Raw genomic sequence first — 22,326 nt, 5'->3', positions numbered from 1 at the left:
AAGTGTAACTACAAGTGTAGTTCAGAGAGAACAGGACTCCCCTGTGGTAGCTGGCTGTTTGTAATAACCTATATAGGAGTTTTAAGACGATAAATAGGTGCAAAATTCTTTATGTGGGTTTCCTAGCATTTTAACATCTGAACTACTTAGTTTCTCTTGATCACCTGTTCATGAGCCACGGTGGCATAGGTCTTGGCCTGCTGAGTTGACATTGCTTGAGTAGTTAAGGTGATGTTGGATGCCCGCAGATGGGCCTCCCTGATGTTGCTACATAGTTGTTAAGGGCTGAATTTTTGTTAGGTTAAGCACAATTGGGCAGGTGACAGGGGAAAAAAAGATGGTGTGATTCAGGCCAAACTGAATTTACATAGGAATATTTGCCTGGTGACCCAGCACACCAGTCCACAAGTAACAGAGTTCCACCAATCAGTAAAGAAGTACTGTTCTCTATCTTTTGGGAGGCCTGACCATCAAGGATATCCAGGGACATCTGTAATGAAGCTTTTATGTCTAGAACTGACACACTCAGCACCTTAATCCTCTGTCACCCACTGCTCCTTTCAGCAAGGAAAGGGGGAATAGACGGAACCACTTTTCTGTGGTTCCTGTGCTGTTTCTTGCATTATTAATCATTTTTTTGCAGAGGTTAAAAAAAAAAAAGCCACATTCCTCACATGAATCCAGTTATAGCATACTAATTAACATCAGTGTCAGCCTGTCCTGACCTAAACCATGCCATTAATAAAAAGCTGGTGTCAGATGCAGGATGTGAAGGAGGCTTTGGATTGTGAAAAGACGATTGTACAGTGTCCTGCTGTCCGAAGGTCTCCACGATGCTGAGACCACTTACAGCTGCTGGGTTAGTTCTCTGGGAGAGAAGCCAGGGGTATGGCAGGAAGTGTACCCAATACTTGTGTGAGGTGTACTTAATAGTGTATGTAGTGGCTGTCAACCCACATGTGTAACACTAGCTGCTATTCAGTATGATGTAGGATAACACTAACTCCTACCAGATACAGTGTTTTAATAGTGTATATAAGATCATCTTGAAACACCTAAAACAGTAACAACTAGACTTAAAGTTTTTCCCTTCACCCTTTTCTGTTATCCTTCAGCAACTCCCAGTACATAGCGGATATAGCAAATCTTCATTATGCTGTCTACGGCATCTGTGGTTCCTGGAGTGAGGAAGGGGAGGAGCAGTGTCTGCTCTTTAAGGAGCAGTTTGAAGAAATAGGAGTCAAGGCTGTATGGCTGCACTCTGAGTAGTATTATCTTAACTTTTTCTCCCCTGGCATCCATGTGAAGAGGTTGTTTCTTGCTGCAGATTCTGCTAGACTGGGAGAAGGGTTGAAAAGTCACAAAACCCACTAATGATACGAGAAACTGAAACCACGTGACCCTTAAATAGTGATTTAAAGACTGACTATAAATGAGTAGAGAAAAACCAAGTAACTTGATGATTAAATGCTGGGATGTGTGTATCAGTAGCTTAAAGGTGTATAACTGGGAGGCATCGTGGCTGTGGTCTATGTACAGTGTTAGAATTGTGGACAATCAACGAGTTGGCCGCCTTGGGAATGTGAATCCAAGCAGCAAGAAAGACATTGTCAGGCCCCTGAGTGCACTGAAAGATCTTGATGACTCTGGGGCCTCCACGTACACCCTCTGCCTATGGGCTCTGTTTTAGGCCTAGGTCTTCAGACACTGCCTGGGCTATGTCCTATGCATGCCTGTCTGCAGTTCCATGACAGCCATGCTTGTGGCTAGCTGAGAACCTTGCTGATCCAGACCTTGACCCACAGACTGGCTTGCACCTTTACCTGGGTCCCATCTTGTTGTGGACTTGCACTGGACTGTATCTGATGCTGATTATGCTCACTGGGCCTGATTTTGACTTCCCAGCTTGACTGTGGACTTGCCTTGCCACTATGGACTTGTTGAAGGATGTGGATTCCCAGTGGAACCTGGCACTGGCTCTCCTTGCCTCACCTGCATACCATGGGATAGGGCGCTGAATTGCTGGTCTTGTTACTGCTCTCTGCTCTGGGCTCTTCATTCTTTGTGGGGGAGCTGGTCCTTGTCATTTTCTGACACAGAGCTGTTAAGCCACAACAGGCTGAGGAAGGCCTCACACTATCAGTCTTACCAGCATAAGATTTCTCCTACACCCCTCTCCAAGAAGTGGCTTTGGTGAGGTTCTGCCCCCAGCCAGCTGAGGATGGTGATGTTACTGGCGATAGTGGAATTTACTGGACTGTGAGTCTGGTGGTCTGGCACACATTCACCAAGAAAACATCAAGCCTTGGTGGACACAGGGGTTTAATGCACCTTGTTCCCTTTTACCCTGAGTGGAAAGGTACAATTCATCATCAGAAGAGTCACCAAGGGCCACTGGAAGCTCTGTGTGGTAGAAGCCAAACTCAGTCTTACTAAAAGAAACTGGAAGCACCACAAAATGTGGATGGGATCTGGTGTCCCTTGCATCTTGGGCTTTGCCATTTTAAGGAATGGAGATGCTAAGAACCCATATGGACATTGTAGGCATTTGGTGTAGCTGTTGTGGATGTGAGTGATAACACCACTTTGCTGTATTAGCTGTCTGCCATTGCAGGAGTAGAGTAGGTAGCAGGACTCCATTAGAGCTAGCTGCAATGCAGTGCGCAGACAAGAATATAAATCTAACAGGTATCTTGGTCTGTTGCATAAGATACGCGGCCTGTCCCATAAGTTATCTTATTGTAGAAGTAGAATATCAAGGAATAGTTACTTGAACCCATTCACCCTTAGCAGCCCTCTCTGGCCAGTGCAAAATTACTCAACAGGGATTTGAGTTTAACTGTGGATTATAGAGATCTGAATAAGGCAGCAGCACAATTAGGCGCTGCAATATCTAGAACTACTATGCTAGAACTACAGTATAACTCAAAGCAAAAAAAAAAAAACCAACAAAAAAAAACCCCACCAACAAAAAACAAACAAAAAAACCCCCGTGCTGCCTGGTATTTGATCATTTACATAGCTAGTGTGTTTTTATCCATTGCTGTGGCCCCTGAGTATAAACTGCAGTTTGGCTTTCCTGGAGGGGAGCACAGTACACCTGGAACCACCTACCCGGGGGATGGAAGCATAGTTCCAGCATCTGTCACAGACTTATGCAAATAGTTTGGAGGAGTACAGTGCCCCAGATCACCTGGAGTATGTTGATGGCATCATAGTTTAGGGAAACACTGCCCAAGGGGTGGATGACAAGGATAGCTGAAATTTAACTGAATGTGAGACTTGCAATCAAAGAGGAATGAGGTGGACGGACTTGCAGGACTAGAAATACAGTTTCTGTGTGTCAAATAGCGATGTGGCCGCTCTGTCTTCATACTGACATGACTAATAAGATTGTTGCAATGGTTCCACTGATAATGTAAAAGGAAACAAATTTTTTTTTTGAATGGTAGGATTTTGGTGAATATACATACAAGATAAAGTCAGTTCACTGTGACTGTTCCAAGTCACCAGGAAGGAAACCACACTTGAGTGGGGCCTGAGCAACAAAATGCCTTTGACCGGATAAAGCAATAAATTGCACATGTTGTTGTGCTGAGCTGTGTCAGAATGGGTCCAAATGCCTGAAATGTATTATGCATAAACAGCAGGAGACCAGTCAAACCAGCAGAGTTTATGGCAGAAAACACACAGAGAGACAGAAGTATTCCTTGGATTCTGAAGCCAAGGCTGCTGTTGACCTGAGAAAACTATATCCTAACAGAAAAAGAAGAATGAAACATCTATAAGTGAGTCTGGGCAACATCTGCAGTGATGGGGAATGGAGTCATGACTGCTGCTTGCCCCTTGGCTTCTGGTACTGGCTGCGGAAAGGAAAAATGCCCTCAACCCATCATGTAGTAAGTTGACCTGCCCTAATGGACAGTCCTGCTTACCCAGTGGGATCAGATGGTGGAACAGGGACATCCAGGCCTTATATAAGAGCTGAAAAAATGGCCCAAAAATCATGATCCAAGCATAATGCAAGATACTACCCCATGCTCAGGAAACATAGAGACAAACTCTATGCCTTCTGCAGGGGTGGTTCTTGTCAAGTTATTGACAGTTCAAGAAGCTGAAATGTTCTCTTTGGAGTCCTGTTTAGCAGGTGGTAGAAATGCATGAAGGTGAAGGATGATCAGATCAGTTCTTAGAAGTCCTAGCCACAAGCCTGAACGCTGATGTAATGTTACAGAGGAAGTCGCTCAGGTTGTGCCTGTGTACTGGTGCTTGGATGGTTGCCGTTGCCCTTTGGGTCTGCCATTGCCCCTATGAAAATAATGACATAATGCTGTGGAAGGACCATTTTTAAATGGCAAACTATCAGCCCCTGACTCAGAGGATATAACCAAAACTTTTTACAAGGGCATGTAGTGATAGGACAAAGGGGAATGGCTTTAAACAGAAAGACGGGAGATTTAGATTATATATAAGGAAGAAACTCTTCACTGTGAAGGTGGTGAGACACTGGCACAGGTTGCCCAGAGAAGTTGTGGCTGCCCCATCCCTGGCAGTGTTCAAGGCCAGGTTGGACAGGGCTTGGAGCAACCTGGTCTAGTGGAAGGTGTCCCTAACTTGTGGCAGGGGGCTTGGAACTGGATATCTTTAAGGTCCCTTCCAACCCAACCCGTTGTATGATTCTATTGTGTAAGTAGACAAAACCTTGTCTGTAAACATTTTCTGACCTTTTGTTTATCCCTTTATCCTCTAGTCCTGCAATATGTTTCACAAGGTCAGAACCAATAAGGAACACATAAGGAACGTATGTCCCAGAAGCATAAAGGTTTGTTACTTGGAGCTTAGTTCGTACATTAATATAACCTTATTCTGCAGGCTAACTGCCGTAAAATTTGGGAAAGCAGTCTAGAAGTCAGTCAGTTCTGCAGTGAATTTTGTTGTAGGCATGTTTTTTGATTACTGATATTAGTGTCCTCCTAAGGGGAAGTTTGATTAAAACAACTCACCTGTGCACAGGATAAAAGTATTTTAAGGACAAATGTCATTTCTACTTCTTCCTTTACTTAGATGTTGATTTTCATTGTGTGGTACAAATCATTGCTGTGAAGGATACACTATATTAACACATTTACTGAAGTGTTTAGCATTTTCATATCTCTGATGTTTGGTCTTGCCTTTGGATATGTATCATGTGGCCTTTTCTACTTCAGTTAACTTGTGTTTCTGTGCATGTATGTTTGTGTGGTTCTGGGAGAATATTTTGAGAAAATAATCTTGTATGCTTGTTTTCTTCTAAAAGTCTTTCCTGGACATTGCTGGTTAGAGGTATTAGGTTTTTTGGGTTTTTTTTGGACTGACCTAATATAAACATTCTGGTATTTTCAGTTTATATAGGAATTGGAATGCTGGTAAAGTGACCAAATACTTTAGATTTTAAATAGTTCTTAGTTATACAGACAAAAAGACTCTTGTCTTCTTCCTGATCCTGTTGCTTAATGAAAACTCATGGTATTTATACCTGACTTACGTTTAGTTGCCTTTGTATTTTGGGGAGAATGGAAGAATAAAGTTCTTAGAATGTGCGGAAAGTAGAGAAGAGAAATGCCTAGGTCATATTTAGGGCATGGGGCTGAGGTCTGTCTGGAATTTACGTTTTCACTTTTTCTGTTACTGTAGTTGATGAGTGCTGTTAATAGTAGAAAAAACATTCAGTTAAATATAACCTTAATTCTTTGAATAACAAGTACCTGGATTTCTGGTTTCTGCTACTATAGTGAGAGGTAAACATGAGTATTAAGTGGCAATAATGGAACTGACTGCATGCAAAATGTTCAAAGTGCTTAAAATATGACTTCAGGGCTTTTATTGTCAAAGCTACATTTCTTTACCTAGTCCTTATGTATAAAATTAGAGTACTTGTTTTAAGTTTGATGCTGCTTAGTCGATTTTTAGTCAAAGTCTGCTGAAGTTTTATGCCTTATATGTTGCATCCAAAGACAGGGAGTTGGCTTTGCACTAGACTTACACTTCAGAACTTTTATGTGGTGGTTATACTTTGTATTTCTAGAACATCTGTTAAACTGTGGCAAGGCAAATGTTAAAAAACGGGGAGATGGTGACCTGCTTTGCCAGGATGCTATGATGTGGAAGTTGCTGTTGTGGATGCTTGCCTTTATGGATAACCTGAAAATATGCAAGAACAGCTGGATTCCTCTTTGCCTCCTCGCATTTTTAAGATGTATCTCTAATGTAGTTAGCATTTTTGTGGTTTTAAAAAATACTTTGTTTGTTTGTTTGTTTAAATTTTATACTGCTGCATCAATCTTAAAAAGCAGTCTATGTTGCGAAAAAGAGGAATAGCTGTAAAGACAATAGCACGAATGTGTGTAATCAGTTTGTTATTGACCATTTTTTCCAGCTGTTTTGTAGAAAAATGGTGAAGTGATTCCATGATTTCTACTATTCCATTATCTACATTGCAAAAGTTAAGATGGGATGACTGGACAGTTACTAGAATTACTTTTTATGCACTTCTTGAAATTGTTGGATTTTAAATTCTTGCTGAATACTTAATATAGCATATTTTAGGCTGTTTTGGAGTCTGTATTGTATTTCCCACTTCGGTATGGCATCTGCTTTAGGAATTGTTTATTCAAGTTATTTTTCTGTCATAGAAACTTCATACTGAAGAACTTGTATCACAATTGGGAAAGATAATTTAATTTGTACGACAGTATATACTACTGCAGCTTTTCTAATTATTTGTTGTTCTAAAAAGAACACCATCTTTTCATTAATGAAATCAACTGAATTTCATTAATGAAATCAAGCCTGAAATTTGATTAATTCTTTTCCTTTTCACTTTTTAATTACTGTTGCATGACTGAAAGTGTACAGTATCTTGTTACCAGTGTAACAGGGAGCTTCAGTAGTTGATAACAGAAGGAATAGAGCAGGCAGGATTGGTAACAGAGCCACTAAGCACTCAAGCCTGCAGAAAAGCAGCTACGTGTGAGAGAACAATGTGCTTCTGGGATGACTGAAAATCAGCCTGTTCAGCCAATGTGTTTGCGAGGGATCTTTGCAGCAGAGGAAAGGAGGCTTGCTTGATTGTGGTAAAGCTTATGTTTCAGCTTACCAAAATGGCACTTTTTCTTTGTAAATTTACTTTATTTTTAATACAAATATATAACTTTGCAGTTACCCTTATTTTACCTGCACTTTCTTTGAAATCTTTTTATTTTGGCACAAGTGGCATTGCACTTTGCATTAAATCCTCATTTTGGAAGTAGGAGTTGCATCTTTGCAAACATGGTTTGTGGAAGAAAAAATAAAGGAATATCACAAGTATTTGGAGAGCTTACTGCAGAAGTAGAAGGTGATAGAAATTTTCACTCTTCTTCCCTTAGATTTACTTTTTTTTTACAATCGTGTACTATAAAAATTAATAAGGTATGCATTAGAACAGTTAATTTACATTTAACAATAATTTTTCACTGGTATAGCTTGAAATTGTGATGTTTCAGAGTGTACCCTTTTTGGAACAGTAATTAGTTTGTTGCCATGTAGAATCTTATAGAAAAAGATACAAAGCTTTGATTTATATGCAGGAAGAAAGGTGCTTTTGAAAGAATTTTTTTCCCATAAAATTGGGCCCGCTTTTTTGTTGTTCTAGCTATGTTATAGTAAAAAAACCCCGTGATCATATTTTTCTTGGTTGTTGACTTAGAAGTAATAGTCTAGAAAGGTGAGTAGCTATATTCTAGGAAAACAAACAATATATATCAGATGAAATAGAAGTTTCTCTGAGACTACCCCATTTGTAATTAATTAAACTGTACTGAAGAATTTGTGACTATCAAGGAAGAGAGGAGGAAAACACTGCAGGAAAGCACTTCTAACTGCAGTTAAAAGTTGGGGAAAAAAGATGGTCTTAATTACACATAGCCTTTTTAAAAATGAAAAGGCAGGATAGGATTCGCTGATTCCAGAAATAATGCTGAATAGATACCTGCCATAGTTCTGACAAATGACATGTTCTGAGGAAGTATTTTAGAGTTCCAAACTATACATGACTTGAAAAGACTTTAGAAACCTAGAGTTGTTGACTTTCAGATATTTGTTACACCTCTTTACTATGAGTGCAGTGCTTTTTATACTTGAATTGCAGAATCATTAACATATATTACTATCGGAAATTTAAAAGTCATAGAAGAACTTAAGTAGTTTCAGGAAGGGCATCTGTTGCTGTAGTCTGAAGTTGTGTAATATGCCTTATTTATTCAGGGAAATTGACCATGGTAGATACAGAAGAATTAATCATTTCATTAACCTATCATTGAGTGCTACGCTTTGTAGAGGCCCCTTACTAGACTGGTTACTCAGCACTATAAATTTTACCTGTTTTTAAAGAAATGTCCAAAATCAAATTACGCTTTCCAAGCAACTGTTCATAATTCCCACAAGCAGTATTATTACTGAATGAAACTATAGTGGTGGGGTGGCCTAAAAGGGATGAGTACTTCTTGAGAAGGTTACATACATTTCTTTTGGAATACACTAGAACTTGTCCTGAGAAAGCTAAATTATCTTTCAGATTATGGTTGATTTATAGACTTCCTGTATTATCTGTGATAGTAAATTCTGGTCTTTGCAATTTGTTTTTAAGATCTATCTGCTCAACATGGTGTTCTATTGTAAATCCTTGTGATATCCTCTAAAAATTTTGCCCAGAAATCAGTATCAAATTTATCAGCTGCATTTTCATGTTCCAAACCTACAAAGTGATCAGTGCTGTAAATTGCTGATGCTGGCAGTGAAATTTAAGTTGAAAACAAATTTTCTTTTGGTAAATTATAAATTTTGTCACATATGTATGTCTAACAGTTCATGGTTTATATATTTTTCTCATTTGTAGACTAATACATGAACAACTTACACTAATTTGTAAGAATCTTTACATTTTCCTTACTTCTGCAAAAACAATAACTACATAGCTTGCCAAAGTAGTAGATTCTGGTTTCTGCACTAAGATGCTTATTTGAATCCTGAGCTGAATTAACTGAGACAACTTTTAAAAACAGAAGAGGTTGGATTCCGCGCCCCCCCCCCCCCCCCCCGAAGAAGTCTTTTGTGGTTTTGTTTGTTTTAGGTTTGGTTTGGTTTTTGGGTTTTTTTTAATAGCAGTGCATATTAAATACAAAATTGAGAGAAAGCATTTTAAATCCTTGAAATTAACTTATCTGTCGAAATATGTGTTTGGGGCCAGCATTTATGAAAATATGAAGTAGCAACAAGTTGCTCTAAAAAGGCACCTGCTGTCAGAGTCGAACATGCTAAAACACCATGGGTTTTCACAGACTGAATGTGATACGTATCAGACATCTAGTAACAATTTAACTGGCAAACTTTAAAGAGATCAGTTTAAAATGTGACCATCGAAAGATGCATTTCTTGGGCTGTATGATGTATGGTGTACTTTGTCGCTCGGCTGAATAGGTTGCTCTTCACATTAGCCTATATTTTTGTTGCAAATGGATTTAATTGGTAGCAACTGGAAAGAATGAGAATTGGAAATTCTTTAAAATTTTTTGTATTTTTTATTTCTTTAACGTAAAAATGTTTTGCAGAGTGCTTGCCACACTTAGATGTTGCATTTAAACATATTGTTAAGGTGCAGTTTTGTGGTTAACAGTAGTAACCACGAATACTGTCTATGCTGCTGCCGGAGAGGAATGAACACTGTCATCTTTTCCTCCATCCTACCCTAACACTTGTGCTCCTTTATGAGCAGCTAAATATGGCTGAAAAGGTTTTTCACCACCCTAAACTGGTCACAGCCTTCTGCTGTTAATGACCTTCCTTACACTGGAAAAGCAGCCTGAAAACATGGTTATGATTATGAATGAAAAAACCTAAACTGCTCCCTTAAGCACAGACAGCTGATAAGCCAGTCCTCTACGAGCTGTACTTCCACAGCCAATACTAGCTAGCATGATGGCTTGCTGCTCCTAAAATGATGCTTTCTTAGTCCTGTCTCCTTCAAGTATCTCTACCCCTTTCTTCATGCTGGATTCTGGCACTTTTCAACCCCTCTTTTAGCTGATAAACTAACTAACATAACTCAGCATAGAGTGCTGGCAGGTTGGAGGACTGAGTCATCTCATGGAAAATCTCTTGGGGACCAGAAATGGTGCAGGATAAACAGTTCATGATCATGAGCTGGTGGGAATACTGGGGCAGGGATGATGGGAACCTCTCCTTCCACCAAAGTCCAAGGTGGAAGGACTAGGGTCCCACCTATAGGGGACCTTAATCTCAATGTTTGAATGAAAATGTTCTTATGGAAGAGTGTGGTGAAAGTTTCAGGAACCTTAACTGCCTTTTAGAGGTGTTGTGGTACCTTGTTTCTTCTTGGCATTTTGGAGCACTTTTAGATGCTTGACTGGCATAATAGAGCAGTCTTAAAGAATAAACTGATTTAACTGGCAGCTTGGCACTGATTTTTGAATGAAGAACTTGTAGTGCTCAAACCATTTTCTGTTAGAGCCTCAAATTGTCAGCATTCCTAAAGCATATACTTAGATATTCAGTATTTTTTAAAAAAGGTATGATCCACCATCAAGTTCTTAGGACAAGAATTAGGTTTTAACAAAAGTGCCGTAGGTATATTTAAATATGTCTTGATTTAGTTTTGCTCAAGGTCCACTGTGTCCAGTCTCAAATGCTGACTTTATCTGTGTGGCTGTGTGTTTACTTATGTCTGGAAGCAGTGTTGTATTGCAGACCCATAGCCTGCAGCCAGCTGATTTCTTTCCATAAGTGTTTGCTATTCTTTTAAAATGTAAACTGTAGTGTGGTAAATATTAAGAAAGTAGAAAGTGTAACACAGCTGAACTTGCTAACTTCTTGAGAGAGAAGGAAAAGTTGTGTGGTTGGCACATTTTCCTGAAAAGTAAGTTCACAGCATTGGTTGACAATGTGTATAGAAAGGGGACGTTCTTGGGAAGAATAAATTACAGGAGTTTTTGCACTTTTATATCAAGCTCTTTCTCTAACAGTTTTTACTAGTAATCTTGTATTTTATTTTTCAGTGTGGACCTGACAAGCTTCTTTCTTCTGGTGTCAGCAATAGGCCGCCTACCATGAGCAATTCCACTCCAGCTGCGGGTATACATAAGAAAAGATTTTTATCACAGTTCTTTAACAGTGTGTATTTTCTCTGTAAATTATTTAATTTTTTTTTTTTTTTTTTTTTTTTTGGGGTGGGGAAGGTGGGTAGAGTGTGTGTGTGTTCTTTATGGTCACGGTGAGCATCCTCACCAAGCCTGAATTGTAATCTGACTCCAACAGTAAACCTATTGGAGTCTAGCCAACCTAATGAAAATACTGAGGAGCTCTGAAGTCAGTTGTCCTTTTTGGCTGACTGACTGATCTGAAAACTCCTGTAACTCTCAGTGAAGATGTAAAGAGAAAATGTTGTGCTTGCCACTTAGCTCCATTTCACTGCCTCTGATAATGAGTCAGAACCCAGAAAGTATTGCTTCTGCAAAAGCCTCTCATCTTAAACTAAAGGCAAAATTCCTGTTAGGTTTAATTTCCTGCTTTCTTTGGTCAAGCAATCCTCAACTTAGTTAAGTCAAGGATATCTTTTCCATTTTGAACCTGAAAAGTAGATTTAACAAAACAGGATGAGTTGTAGGGCCTTAATGGTATTATACCCTGTTGTGGCTTGGTACTGATATGAGTTTAGTATGGTTTTGTTTGTTTTAAAGTCTCATCCCCAACAAGTGTGCCGCATATTCATATTTTTCAGAATGCATACAGAGCACATGGTGCCATTTAGGAAAAAAAAAAAAAAAAAGATAAAAAAAAGAAAGAAAAAAAGCAGTTTGCTTAAGTGGAAGACTTTAGCATCTGCATTGATTTCATGCCTTACTGCTGTCTATCTTTTCTGAAGACTTTTCAAAACTTACAATCATGTGGGACAGCAGGCTTTTTTAATTAAGAAAAAAAAAAGTTTGAGGTAACAGCTGAATCCACACCATGCAGGAAGATTGGTTAGTAATAATTAAAAAAAAAAAAAAAAAAAATTACCTCCCAATTACTACTTTCCCCTCTTCCATGTATTTAATATTTGTAAATGTGTTACATGGGCATTTGGGAAGAAGTTACTAGCCTCTCTATCTGTAAGACTTGAAAAAACCCACCAAAAAACAAGCCCAAAAACCCACCCTCACCCCCCAAGAAAACAAACAACCAAAACTAAACCAAAGCAAAACAAACTTACCACACACTCCAGTTGCAGTGGAGGTTTGGAACAGATAAAAGGGGTCTTCTTAAACTGTCCTTTGGTTATACATGATCTTTCTTGGGATTCAGAGAGCTATAGGTAAGTTAATGTAAGTGCTGAGACAGCAGTTCATCTTTTTTTAGGTTTTGGTACTTACATTGTGTAATTAGTTTGCCTTGTTTGTTTGTCCATCACCCTCCTAAAATATTTTAGATAATGAGAATGACAAGAAGAAATTTAAAGGAGACAGATCACCATGCTCCCCTTCACGTGTCCTTCATATTCGTCAAATTCCAAGTGATGCTACTGAAGCAGAAGTCATTTCATTAGGCGTCCCTTTTGGCAAAGTAACCAACTTTTTGATGCTAAAAGGAAAATGTCAGGTATGTAATTTTAAATTTTCAATTATAAGAGCAAGGCTGAAGGTGTGGTTCATGTTAGGACCATTTTGATGCTGCATTTGGCTGCAATGATTGCAACAATATCTAGGCATTTCATTGATAGCTCAAGATCCCAGTATTTTCAAAGGTGAAAGAATGTCCTGATATTTTAATTTTTAATACACTTTTGGATTAAATAATGATCTAGTAACTTGTTAGTAATATTGCTAAACATTACATCCACCTTGTGTAAGTATATATAGATGATAAAGAACTACATTGTTACTATTGATGTTGACACAAGTCTTGAAATAACCCACCTGATTAAATAACTAACATACATGTTAACTTTTTAATCTGAAATAAATAGCTTAGGGTTTTTTGCTTTGTTTTATTTTTTCCTCTTAGATATAATAGGGTAATTCACACTATGAATAAACACTGAAATGCTAAAAATAATAGGCACTAATAAAAAAATTGTCTGCAGCAGTAAGCTGGGTTAATATGCACAAACTGATGTTTAGTATCTTGTTCCTGCTTTTCCAATCAGTATGTGTATCTGCTACTTAGGTAGTAGTGCTTGCATTCAGGAATCTAATAAATTCATTAGCAGTGTGGTATTTTTAGCTGCACTGCTTCCCATATGTCATACTTATCTTTAATGACTTACTGTACTTACAATGTAAAAACCTTTTAAGAAAACACACAAATCAGATCAAATATCCCCTTAAACATGCATTTTAATGCTGAACAAATCAATACTGTACATTCACATAATCATTTTCTAGTGAGACTAGAACTGGGAATATGGTGCTTTGATGCTTTGTTCTCTCCTGTAAGCAACACAACACTGAAAAGTCCTGTGTGTTGGTTTCAGGCATTTTTGGAAATGGCTTCTGAAGAAGCTGCTGCTGCTCTGGTGAACTACTGTAGTCTTGCTACACCTCATCTCCACAGTCAGCCTGTTTATATTCAGTATTCCAAGCACAGAGAACTTAAGGTTGAAAGCTCACCTAATCAGGCTGTAAGTATAGTACTTCCATTTGCCAGGGTAGAATTGCATATGAGTTGTGTACTGGTTTTGGCTAGGACAGTGAATTTTCTTCCTAGTAGCTTGTGATTCTTACATAATGTCAAGGCCTTTTCTGCTTCTCACACTGCCGTGACAGTGAATGCACAAGAAGTTGGGTCAGCACCCCCCACAGCTGACCCCAACTGACCCAAGGAATATTCTGTACCATATGACATCCTCAGCAATGAAAGCTGGGGGAAGGAAGAGGAAGGTGAGATGTTTGGAGTTATGGTGGTTTTCTTACTAAGTAACTGTTATGCGTGGTATCCTACTTTGTCTAAATATCTAAACGCCTGCCTGCCAGTGGGAAGCAGTAAAGGAATTCCTCATTTTGCCTTGCTTCACGTGCAGCTTTTGCTTTACCTATTGAATTGTCTTTATCTCAACCCATGAGTTTTCTCAGTTCTACCCTTTCTATTCTCTCCCCCATACCTCTGGGGGGAAGTGACCAAGCACCTGTGTGGTACTTAGCTGCCTATCAGTGTTAAACCACAACTTTAGTAAATAAACACAATACTTTCCACTACACCAATAGTCAAATTCTGATAGATATTATTTCTGTCTCTTGTTATCCAAGCAGTAACTTCTTTCAGATAGGGAATTCTCTGTCTGAAATTACTGTGGAGGAGCTCAAGCTCAGGCGTGGTTCATCCTGATGTGCAGGAAATCAAGTGAAGGTGCCAGGAGGACTGCTTGGATGAACAAGGAGCTCCTGACTGAACTCAGACATAGAAAAGAGGGAGATAGAATCATGGACAGGTGACTGAGGAGGAATATAGAGAGCATTATCTGAATATGCAGGGATGTGGTTAGAAAAGTCAAAGACCACATAGAGTTGGCTCGGGGAGGATATGAATGGCAACAAGAATGGCCCCTCAAAGTGAATAAGCAGCAGGTGGAAGATTTAGGGAATGTGGGGGTCTGCTGCTGAATGGGGCAGGGGCGCTGCTGACAAAGGATGTGAAAAAGGCTGAAGTACTAGATGCTTTCTTCTCAGACTTTAGTGGCTACAACTTGCCCTTCAGAATACCAAACCACTGAGGACAGCTTGAAAGTCTTCATGAAGGAAGTAGAGAAGACTCTCACGAGGGAACGTTTAAGCAAACTGGATAAACAAAAGTCTGTGGCCCTAATGAGATGCACTTGTAAGTACTGAGGGAGCTGGCTGATGTCATTGCAAGGCCACTCTTACAGCCTTGGAAAGGTCATGGCAATTGGAGAAGGCTCCTGAGGACTGGAAGAAAGCAAATCTCTCACTTATCTTAAAGAAGGACAAGAAGGAGGATCCAAGGAACAACTGGCTGATCAGCCTTACCTAGATGCCTGGGAACGGAATGGAGCAACTAATCCTGGAAATCTTTTTCATGCATTCTAAGAACGAGAAGGTGGTTGGGAAAAGTCAGCAAGGGTTTTTGAAAAGGAAGTAGTGCCTGACCAATGTGGTAGGCTTCTACAGTGAGATGACTACTGGTTTGGAGGATGAGGGGAGAGTGGTGGATGTTGTTTAACTTGACTTTGGCAAGACTCTGAACATTATTTCTGATAACATCCCAGTAGACAAACTGATTAAATACAGTCTAGATAAGTAGACTGTGAAGTGGTCTGAAAGGCTAAAGCAGTTGTGGCCAGTAGCATGAAGTCCAGCAGGGACCCAGTCACTAATGGAGTACCCTAGGGCTTGATCCTGTGTTCAATACTGTTTAACATCTTCATTAATATCCTGGATGATGGGAGGGGGAATATCCATAGCAAGTTTGCTGACAACACGGAGTTAGGAGGGCTAGTTGACATCCCAGATGGTTGTGCTGTCATTCAGAAGAATCTTAAAAAGCTGGAGAAGTGGACTGACAGGAGGAACCTCACTAAGTTCAACAAAGGGAAATTGCAACTTCTGCACCTGAGGAGTAACCTCAGGCACTGTTGTACACTGGGGTCAATGAGCTGGAAAGCAGCGTGGCAGAGAAGGACCTGAGGTTCCTAGTGGACAGCACACATGCCCTTGAAGGAAAGGTGGCCAGCAGCAGCACCCGGGGCTACAGAAGGTGGAGTGTTGCTGCCAGATTGAGGGTGGTGACCTTCCCTCTACTCAATGCTGATGAATCACATCTGGAATTCTGTGTCCAGTCCTGGGCTCCTCAGTACAGGAGAAACATAGACATAGTGGAGCTAATCCAGCAAAAGGCCGTGAAGATGGTTAAGGACTGTTCAGCCTGAAGAAGAGAAGGCCTGGGGGTATCTTACCAATGTCTGCAAATGGAGACAGACTTTTCAGTGGTGCCTAGTGACAGGACAAGAGGCAATGTGCATAATTTCAAATACAGAAAAATCCATTTAAGAAACTTTCTTACTCTCATAGTGGTAAGAGTTTCTCATAGAAACTTTCTTACTCTCATTCAAACATTGGAATGGGTTGCTCTGAGATATTGTGTAATCTCCATCCTCAGATACATTTAAAACCTGACGGGAAACAGTTCTAAGCAGCCTGCTGTAGGTGAGCCTACTATTGTATTCTACACTATTTAGAAATACTTGCTTACTTTATGTTTTGAAAGAACTTTTGCTGTTCCTAACTTTTAACAGGTAACAGCTCTCAGTAGCTTCAGAACATGAAAAAAATATTATGTCTTTTCCAGTAAATCTTTTCTCTAAATAATTAGTCCTGATTTTTTCCCCATGTCCACAATATAGTAGCAGGAATACCACAAAAACATATGTTTGTGTTTTCTTAAAGTTAATTGCCAATCATGTGGTCTGTAGATGCTATCTGAAGAACACAAGGAAGAATAAACCCAACTGATACACGATGAACCACTTTCTGCCCCAAAAGCTACTCTTTTGAAGCTTTGTACTTTGTCAGATATCAATGTTATTGTGAGGGGTCATGTAACCTGTTTTTGAAAGATTCATGGTTTTGTCGCTCTTCCAAGGCCTTGCCAAACTCGGGAATAGCAAATCATAATCTTTAAATTGTTCAAATTTAAAAAAGATAACAGGGTTAAAATTAATGTTGATTGTTTATTCTAAGAAAAACCCTAGATCCAATAAAGTAGGTATTTTCACTGATAAAACATCAGTTTGATGCGTAACTTCATGCCAAACAATATAATTAATTTCTTCCATGCATTTTTGAAGTATGAAAAATTGATTTCGTAAGAATATGAATTGAACATTGCAGGTGGTGGTTTAAATCCTAATCTGTAAACACGAAAGTACTCTTTGCACAATAATATCAAAGGATACAAACCACCATATCGCAGTGAAAATCTGGATTTTTTGATTCCTGGATGAATTGCAATTGACCTCCCATTTAGATACATAAATTATATACTGTGATGTGTGTATCATGATTTTGTTTTCTATAAGAATGTTGCAAGTAGTGATTGGGGCAAAAATAAGTGCTTATTTTTAATTTGTGCTGACACAAGTCACTGAAATCTTGCAAGCTTGTCAATCTAATAAATGTTATTTGTATCTTTCCTTATTCCAGATTGTTGGATTGGTTTGTTATCTGCAAAAACAAATAAATAAAATAACAAGATTTTTTTTTTTTAAGGATGTGATTTATGTAACAGCGTCAGGAAAACTATACTCATCCTGCAAATAAAGCTGCTTGTATCTGTTTCTCAGATTATTTTCAGCTCAGTGTATGACACTTGCTTTCTCCTTCTATAAAAACAACATTGTCTACTTTTATTTTACTTTTTTTTTTTCCCCCACTTTTACATTTGAGTTTTATTTACTTATTTATTTTGGAGACACTAGCAGAGCAGCTGAACACCACATTACTGACTTAATATCTAGCCTTAGGCCTAAAGTATAGATTATTTTGCAGGGGTTTCTGAAACTAGCTAACATCTGTATTGTGTGCCATGTTTAGTCCATCTTCCAAGGAAATAGTGTTACTGAGACATGACTTCAAGTCACAGCACTATGTTTGGGAAGGAACACCTGTCCATAGTACTCTCAGTCTGAAGACCTTTCTGAGGAAAGCCCATCAAAAACAAGTGTAGAGACTTTGAAAGTCCCAATAAGGCAGTTTGAGGAGTGAGATTTCAGGGTGATTTTTGTGTTGATAGCTTGGCTCAGAAAGAAGAGCAGGCTATGCACCTTTAAGTTTATCCCCAGCAAAACTTAGTTCCTGAAGAGAATGCAATCCTAGTAAAGCCAAGCTAATAGTTTTTAGTACACTGACTGTTAGTCTGTTACAGTAAAGCAAAATTATGTCTATATGGCATTACAAAGTAGGAACAGTTTAACTAAAAAAGAGTCATAATTATGTGAAAGTATGATCTGACTTCTTTTAGGGGAAGGGAAGGGAAGGAAGTGGTATGATTTTCCTATTAACATGGGGTTTGAACTGCTGATCAGATAAAGGGAATATGTTTTTTAAAAGTTGCATTTTAAATTCATTATACATGCTTTTCTTTGTATAAGAACTTTGTTTAGAAACTAGTAATTTGTATGTGTGTAATTGTGGTGTCTGCTGTGTCGTGATTTCAGAGAGTCCAAGCTGCATTGCAAGCTGTGAATGCTACGCATCCTGGAAGCCAGGCTGTTCCAAGTGCTTATGCTGTTGAAGGTGGGCACCATCCGTATCAAGGATCAGTTCTTCGAATCATTGTTGAAAATCTTCACTACCCTGTCACTATAGAAGCGTTGTATCAGGTAATGAGGATTGCTAAAAAACAACAAAAAAGTTAAAATCTGTTCCATTGTTGCCATTGTAAGTCAATTAACTTTTTTTTTTTTTAAAGTAGCTGTGCATTCTTAATTGTTTGAATGAGGACTGTAATTTTAAATTTATTTGTTGCAATATGGGGATTTAGGCTTGAATCAGTTTTGCACAAAAAAAGATCATAGTAAACAGGGCTTCTGTTTGCAGCTTTTCATGTTGTCCTTCATTTCATTTAGTTCCTTGGTTTCTGTGGAAGCAGTCACAAACTTGAGGTGTAACTTCTAATTTATGCCCATGTGGTGAGCTACTGAAATGATTGTTATGAACTTGTGGACCCATATTCTAGCACTCTTTCTATTGAGTAACTTCTGTGGTTTGCATTGTATTTTAGACTTTTATATTCACTTCTATAATTTGAAGCAAGTGATGTAATATACAAATACAGTTGCTTGGACAAATGTTTTTGATTGTTCATCAACTGTTAGAATGCCGTTTACTTTAACTGCCTCTGAAAGCCTGGCACAGAAGCGGGCTATAGCTATGAAAGACATTACCATAACTCCTGCTAGGTGGTGGTTCTATCCTAATGCGCTGTTGTGCTCTGTTGAGAGCTGTAAGTTTAATAACAATAACTTTACAAGACTACTTCTTTGTGCCTGAAGGATTTATTACTTTCTTCAGATATTGCAAAGGGTTTAATACTTGAAGCTTTCATAATTACTAGTAAATGTGTGCAGTAAAAAAAAATGCCCTAAATCTGAGTTTCTTAAATTAATGTGATTTAAAATAATTGGGGTATTTTTACAAAAAGCTGCAGTTTTGGAAGATTTTTGCTGCATTACTGGCATCTCAAACAATTATTCATTGTTACCAACATTTTATTTTTCCTTTTATCTCTTAATATTTCCTTTCTCAGTATCTCCCCTCTACGATACTAACTCGTATACTATAGTTGTCACTTTGTAGCAATGTAGCAATTTGTCCTATCTAAACTCTTGTTTGTATCTCTGAGTGTCATTCACTCATTATTGAGCCTGTGCAAATACTGTCTACTGTTTAGGATCATTAGTGCACTCAGAATAACGCATGAAAAAACTCCTGTGGTTATGGGAGCTGTACTAGGTTAATAGTGCAATAGCAATTCCTGGATCTAACCTCATATGGGGTTTTGTTTAGTTGTGGGGTTTTGTTTTGTTTTATTAAGCACGTAGTGGAAGAGGGATTCATGTTAATTTATTTAAATTTGATTAATATTTACTTCAGTGCAGCAGAACGATGTTTTTAGTCTTTGAGTTGCCCAATGGCCATCACTCAACTACTTTTGCAATAGGTCTAGAGAATTAAGCAATATTTGAAAAGGGAGCTTATTTGGAGTTCTTAACAGGAGTCAGTCTCCTCTTATTAAAGCAGCACTTTGTGCCTGATAGCAACAATGTAACATCACTTTATAAGTGTGGTAACATTAATGGAAATGAAATTTCGCTGGCAAGCTGTCATTCAAAACTTCGATTGTATTTTTTAAGTTACAATTGCTTGTCAAGAAACTAACACTTTTTTTAACCAGAATTCACCTTAAAATATTTTTTATAAGAAACAGAATATTTAGTGTTATCTTTGCAGAAACAAAATTGATATACAGTGAGTTTTAGGTTTAAAACCAAACAGGAATAAATGGTATTTCATTATCTTAAAAAGGTATATTTAGTTTCATGAATAAACATGGAAAAGCCTATGTTCAGAAGCTGTACTTAGGTCTTTCTTAAGGGAAGGTGCTTTATGAACAGGAACTCAGTGGCTAATTTTATATTAGTATGAAAAAGCTTTTTGTTCTGTCTTCTATTACAAAACGTCGACTGCAGCATAAAACCCTTGTTTCTGAGATTCTGAAAAACTGGGCACAAAGGGTTGAGATAGTGTGTCCCGTATCCAGGATTCTAGGCCTAATAGTCTGGCAAGAGATGCTTGTCCTTATCTCATAGAATCAACTAGGTTGGAAAAGACCTTTGAGGTCATCAAGTTCAACCATTACCCCAGGACTGCCAAGGCCACCACTAAACCATATCACTGAGGGCTTCATCTGCATTGTTTTTGAACACTTCCAGGGATGGTGATGCCACCACTGCCCTGATCACCACTTGCTTGATCACCCTTTTGGTGAAGAAATTTTTCCTAATATCCAGTCTAAACTTCCCCTGGTGCAGCTTGAGGCCATTTCCTCTTGTCCTGTCACTTGCTACTTGGGAGAAGAGACCAACCCCACCTCATTACAACGTCCTTTCAGGTAGTTGTAGAGAGCGATAAGGTCCCCCCTGAGCCTTCCCTTCTCCAGACTAAACACCCACAGTTCCCTCAGCCGCTCCTCATCAGACTTGTGCTCCAGACCCTTCACCAGCTTCTTTGTTGCTCTTCTCTGGACATGCTCCAGCACCTCAGTGCTGGAGTGCTTGTAGTGAGGGGCCCAGGACCGAACACAGGAGTCAGGGTGCAGCCTCACCAGTGCTAAGTGCAGGGGGATGATCACTGCCCTGGCCCTGCTGGCCACATTATTGCTGATACAGGCCAGGATGCTGTTGGCCTTCTTGGCTGCCTGGGCACAAGATGGTTCATGTTCAGCTCCATCAATCAACACCCCCAGGTCCTTTTCCACTGAGAAGCTTTCCAGCCACTCTTCTCCAAGCCTGGAGTGTTGCATGGCATTGCTGTGGCCCAAAAACAGGACAAAGCGCTTTGCCTTGTTGAACCTCATACAATTGGCCACAGCCCATCGATCCAGCCTGTCCAGATCCGTCTGCAGAGCCCTCCTGTCCTCCAGCAGATCAGCACTCCCAGCCAACTTGGTGTCATCTGCAAATTTACTGAGGGTGCACTCAATCCCCTCATCCAGATCATTACTGGAGATATTAAACAACACTGGCCCTAACACCGAGCCCTAAGGGACACCACTGGTGACTGGTTGCCAATTAGATGTGATGCCATTTTCCAACACTTTTTGGGCTCTGCCATCCAGCCAGTTGCCAACCCAGTGAGGAATCCACCTATCCAGGCCACGAGCAGCCAATTTCTCCAGGAGAATGCAGTGTCAAATGCTTTACTTAAGTCCAAATACACAATGCCTACAGTCCTTTCCTCATCAACCAGGCGGGTCACCTTATTATAGAAGGAGATCAGGTTGGTCTAGCAGGAGCTGCCCTTCATGAACCCATGCTGGCTGGGCCTGATCCCCCTGTTTTCCTATGCATGCTTTTTGATCTCACTAGGATCATCTGCTCCATGACCTTCCCTACTACTGAGGTCAGGCTGACAGGCCTGTAGTTCCCAGGGTCCTCCTTCCTGCCGTTTTCTTTCTGTTCCAGGCTTAGTATTTGTCTTGGGGTGGGAAGGGGATGGGAGAGTTCTGCTTTCCTGACTTGCATTGATTCTAACAACTTGTTCTAAAATTGTTGGTACTTTCCAAACTCACCTTTCCTCTTCCACTGTTGATTTGGACATACTTTTTCTGCACTTGCATGGTATGCCCTAGCTATACTTTTGCCCTCGTTCTTTGTGGCTTTGCTTTTGTACAGACACCTTCATGTAGTTCACACTCTCATTTTGAGTGTATGTATATTAATTTCAGACTTCTAAATTATTTTTTTCTGCAATGCTTGCATTTGCAATAAATCAAATACCATTCAATCGTAAATTAGAGGGGTTGCTCCCAAACTAGGTCTTTGTCTTCTTTCCTACTTTGTCTTCTAGTTTGGACTGTGGTTGTGGGTAATTAACCTGTAGACACATCAACTATTTAAGATGTATTTTTGGTCACCAAATTTGCAGAACTTGTTTGAAGTACAGAACATAAAGGTGCATACCTTGAAAGGCAGATTGCAGTTCCGATCTCAACTGATTTGTCAAGTCTATTTCTCAAACC

At 39.3% G+C, this 22,326-nt stretch overlaps 1 protein-coding gene across 5 annotated transcripts in view; it reads left to right on the top strand.

Annotated features, from left to right (window-relative positions):
* Nucleotides 1-22,326, top strand: part of PTBP3 (polypyrimidine tract binding protein 3) — a 48,848-nt gene that overhangs the window by 12,605 nt on the left and 13,917 nt on the right. For 2 of the 5 annotated variants that reach the window (XM_030511689.1, XM_030511690.2), the window contains exons 2-5: nt 11,091-11,205; nt 12,503-12,672; nt 13,547-13,693; nt 18,242-18,406. In XM_030511689.1, coding sequence (XP_030367549.1) covers nt 11,142-11,205; nt 12,503-12,672; nt 13,547-13,693; nt 18,242-18,406 — 546 coding nt within the window. In that variant the 5' untranslated portion in view covers nt 11,091-11,141. Of the gene's footprint in view, nt 1-3,069; nt 3,900-4,750; nt 4,823-11,090; nt 11,206-12,502; nt 12,673-13,546; nt 13,694-18,241; nt 18,407-22,326 lie in introns of those variants that run through there. The other 3 variants (XM_030511688.1, XM_030511687.1, XM_030511691.1) reach the window with 3 other exon arrangements.

Source organism: Strigops habroptila, chromosome Z (genome assembly GCF_004027225.2).
Source record: "Strigops habroptila isolate Jane chromosome Z, bStrHab1.2.pri, whole genome shotgun sequence".
NCBI lineage: Eukaryota > Metazoa > Chordata > Aves > Psittaciformes > Psittacidae > Strigops > Strigops habroptila.
Note: the sequence above shows the minus strand (reverse complement) of the source record. Positions and strands in the feature narration are given on the sequence as shown.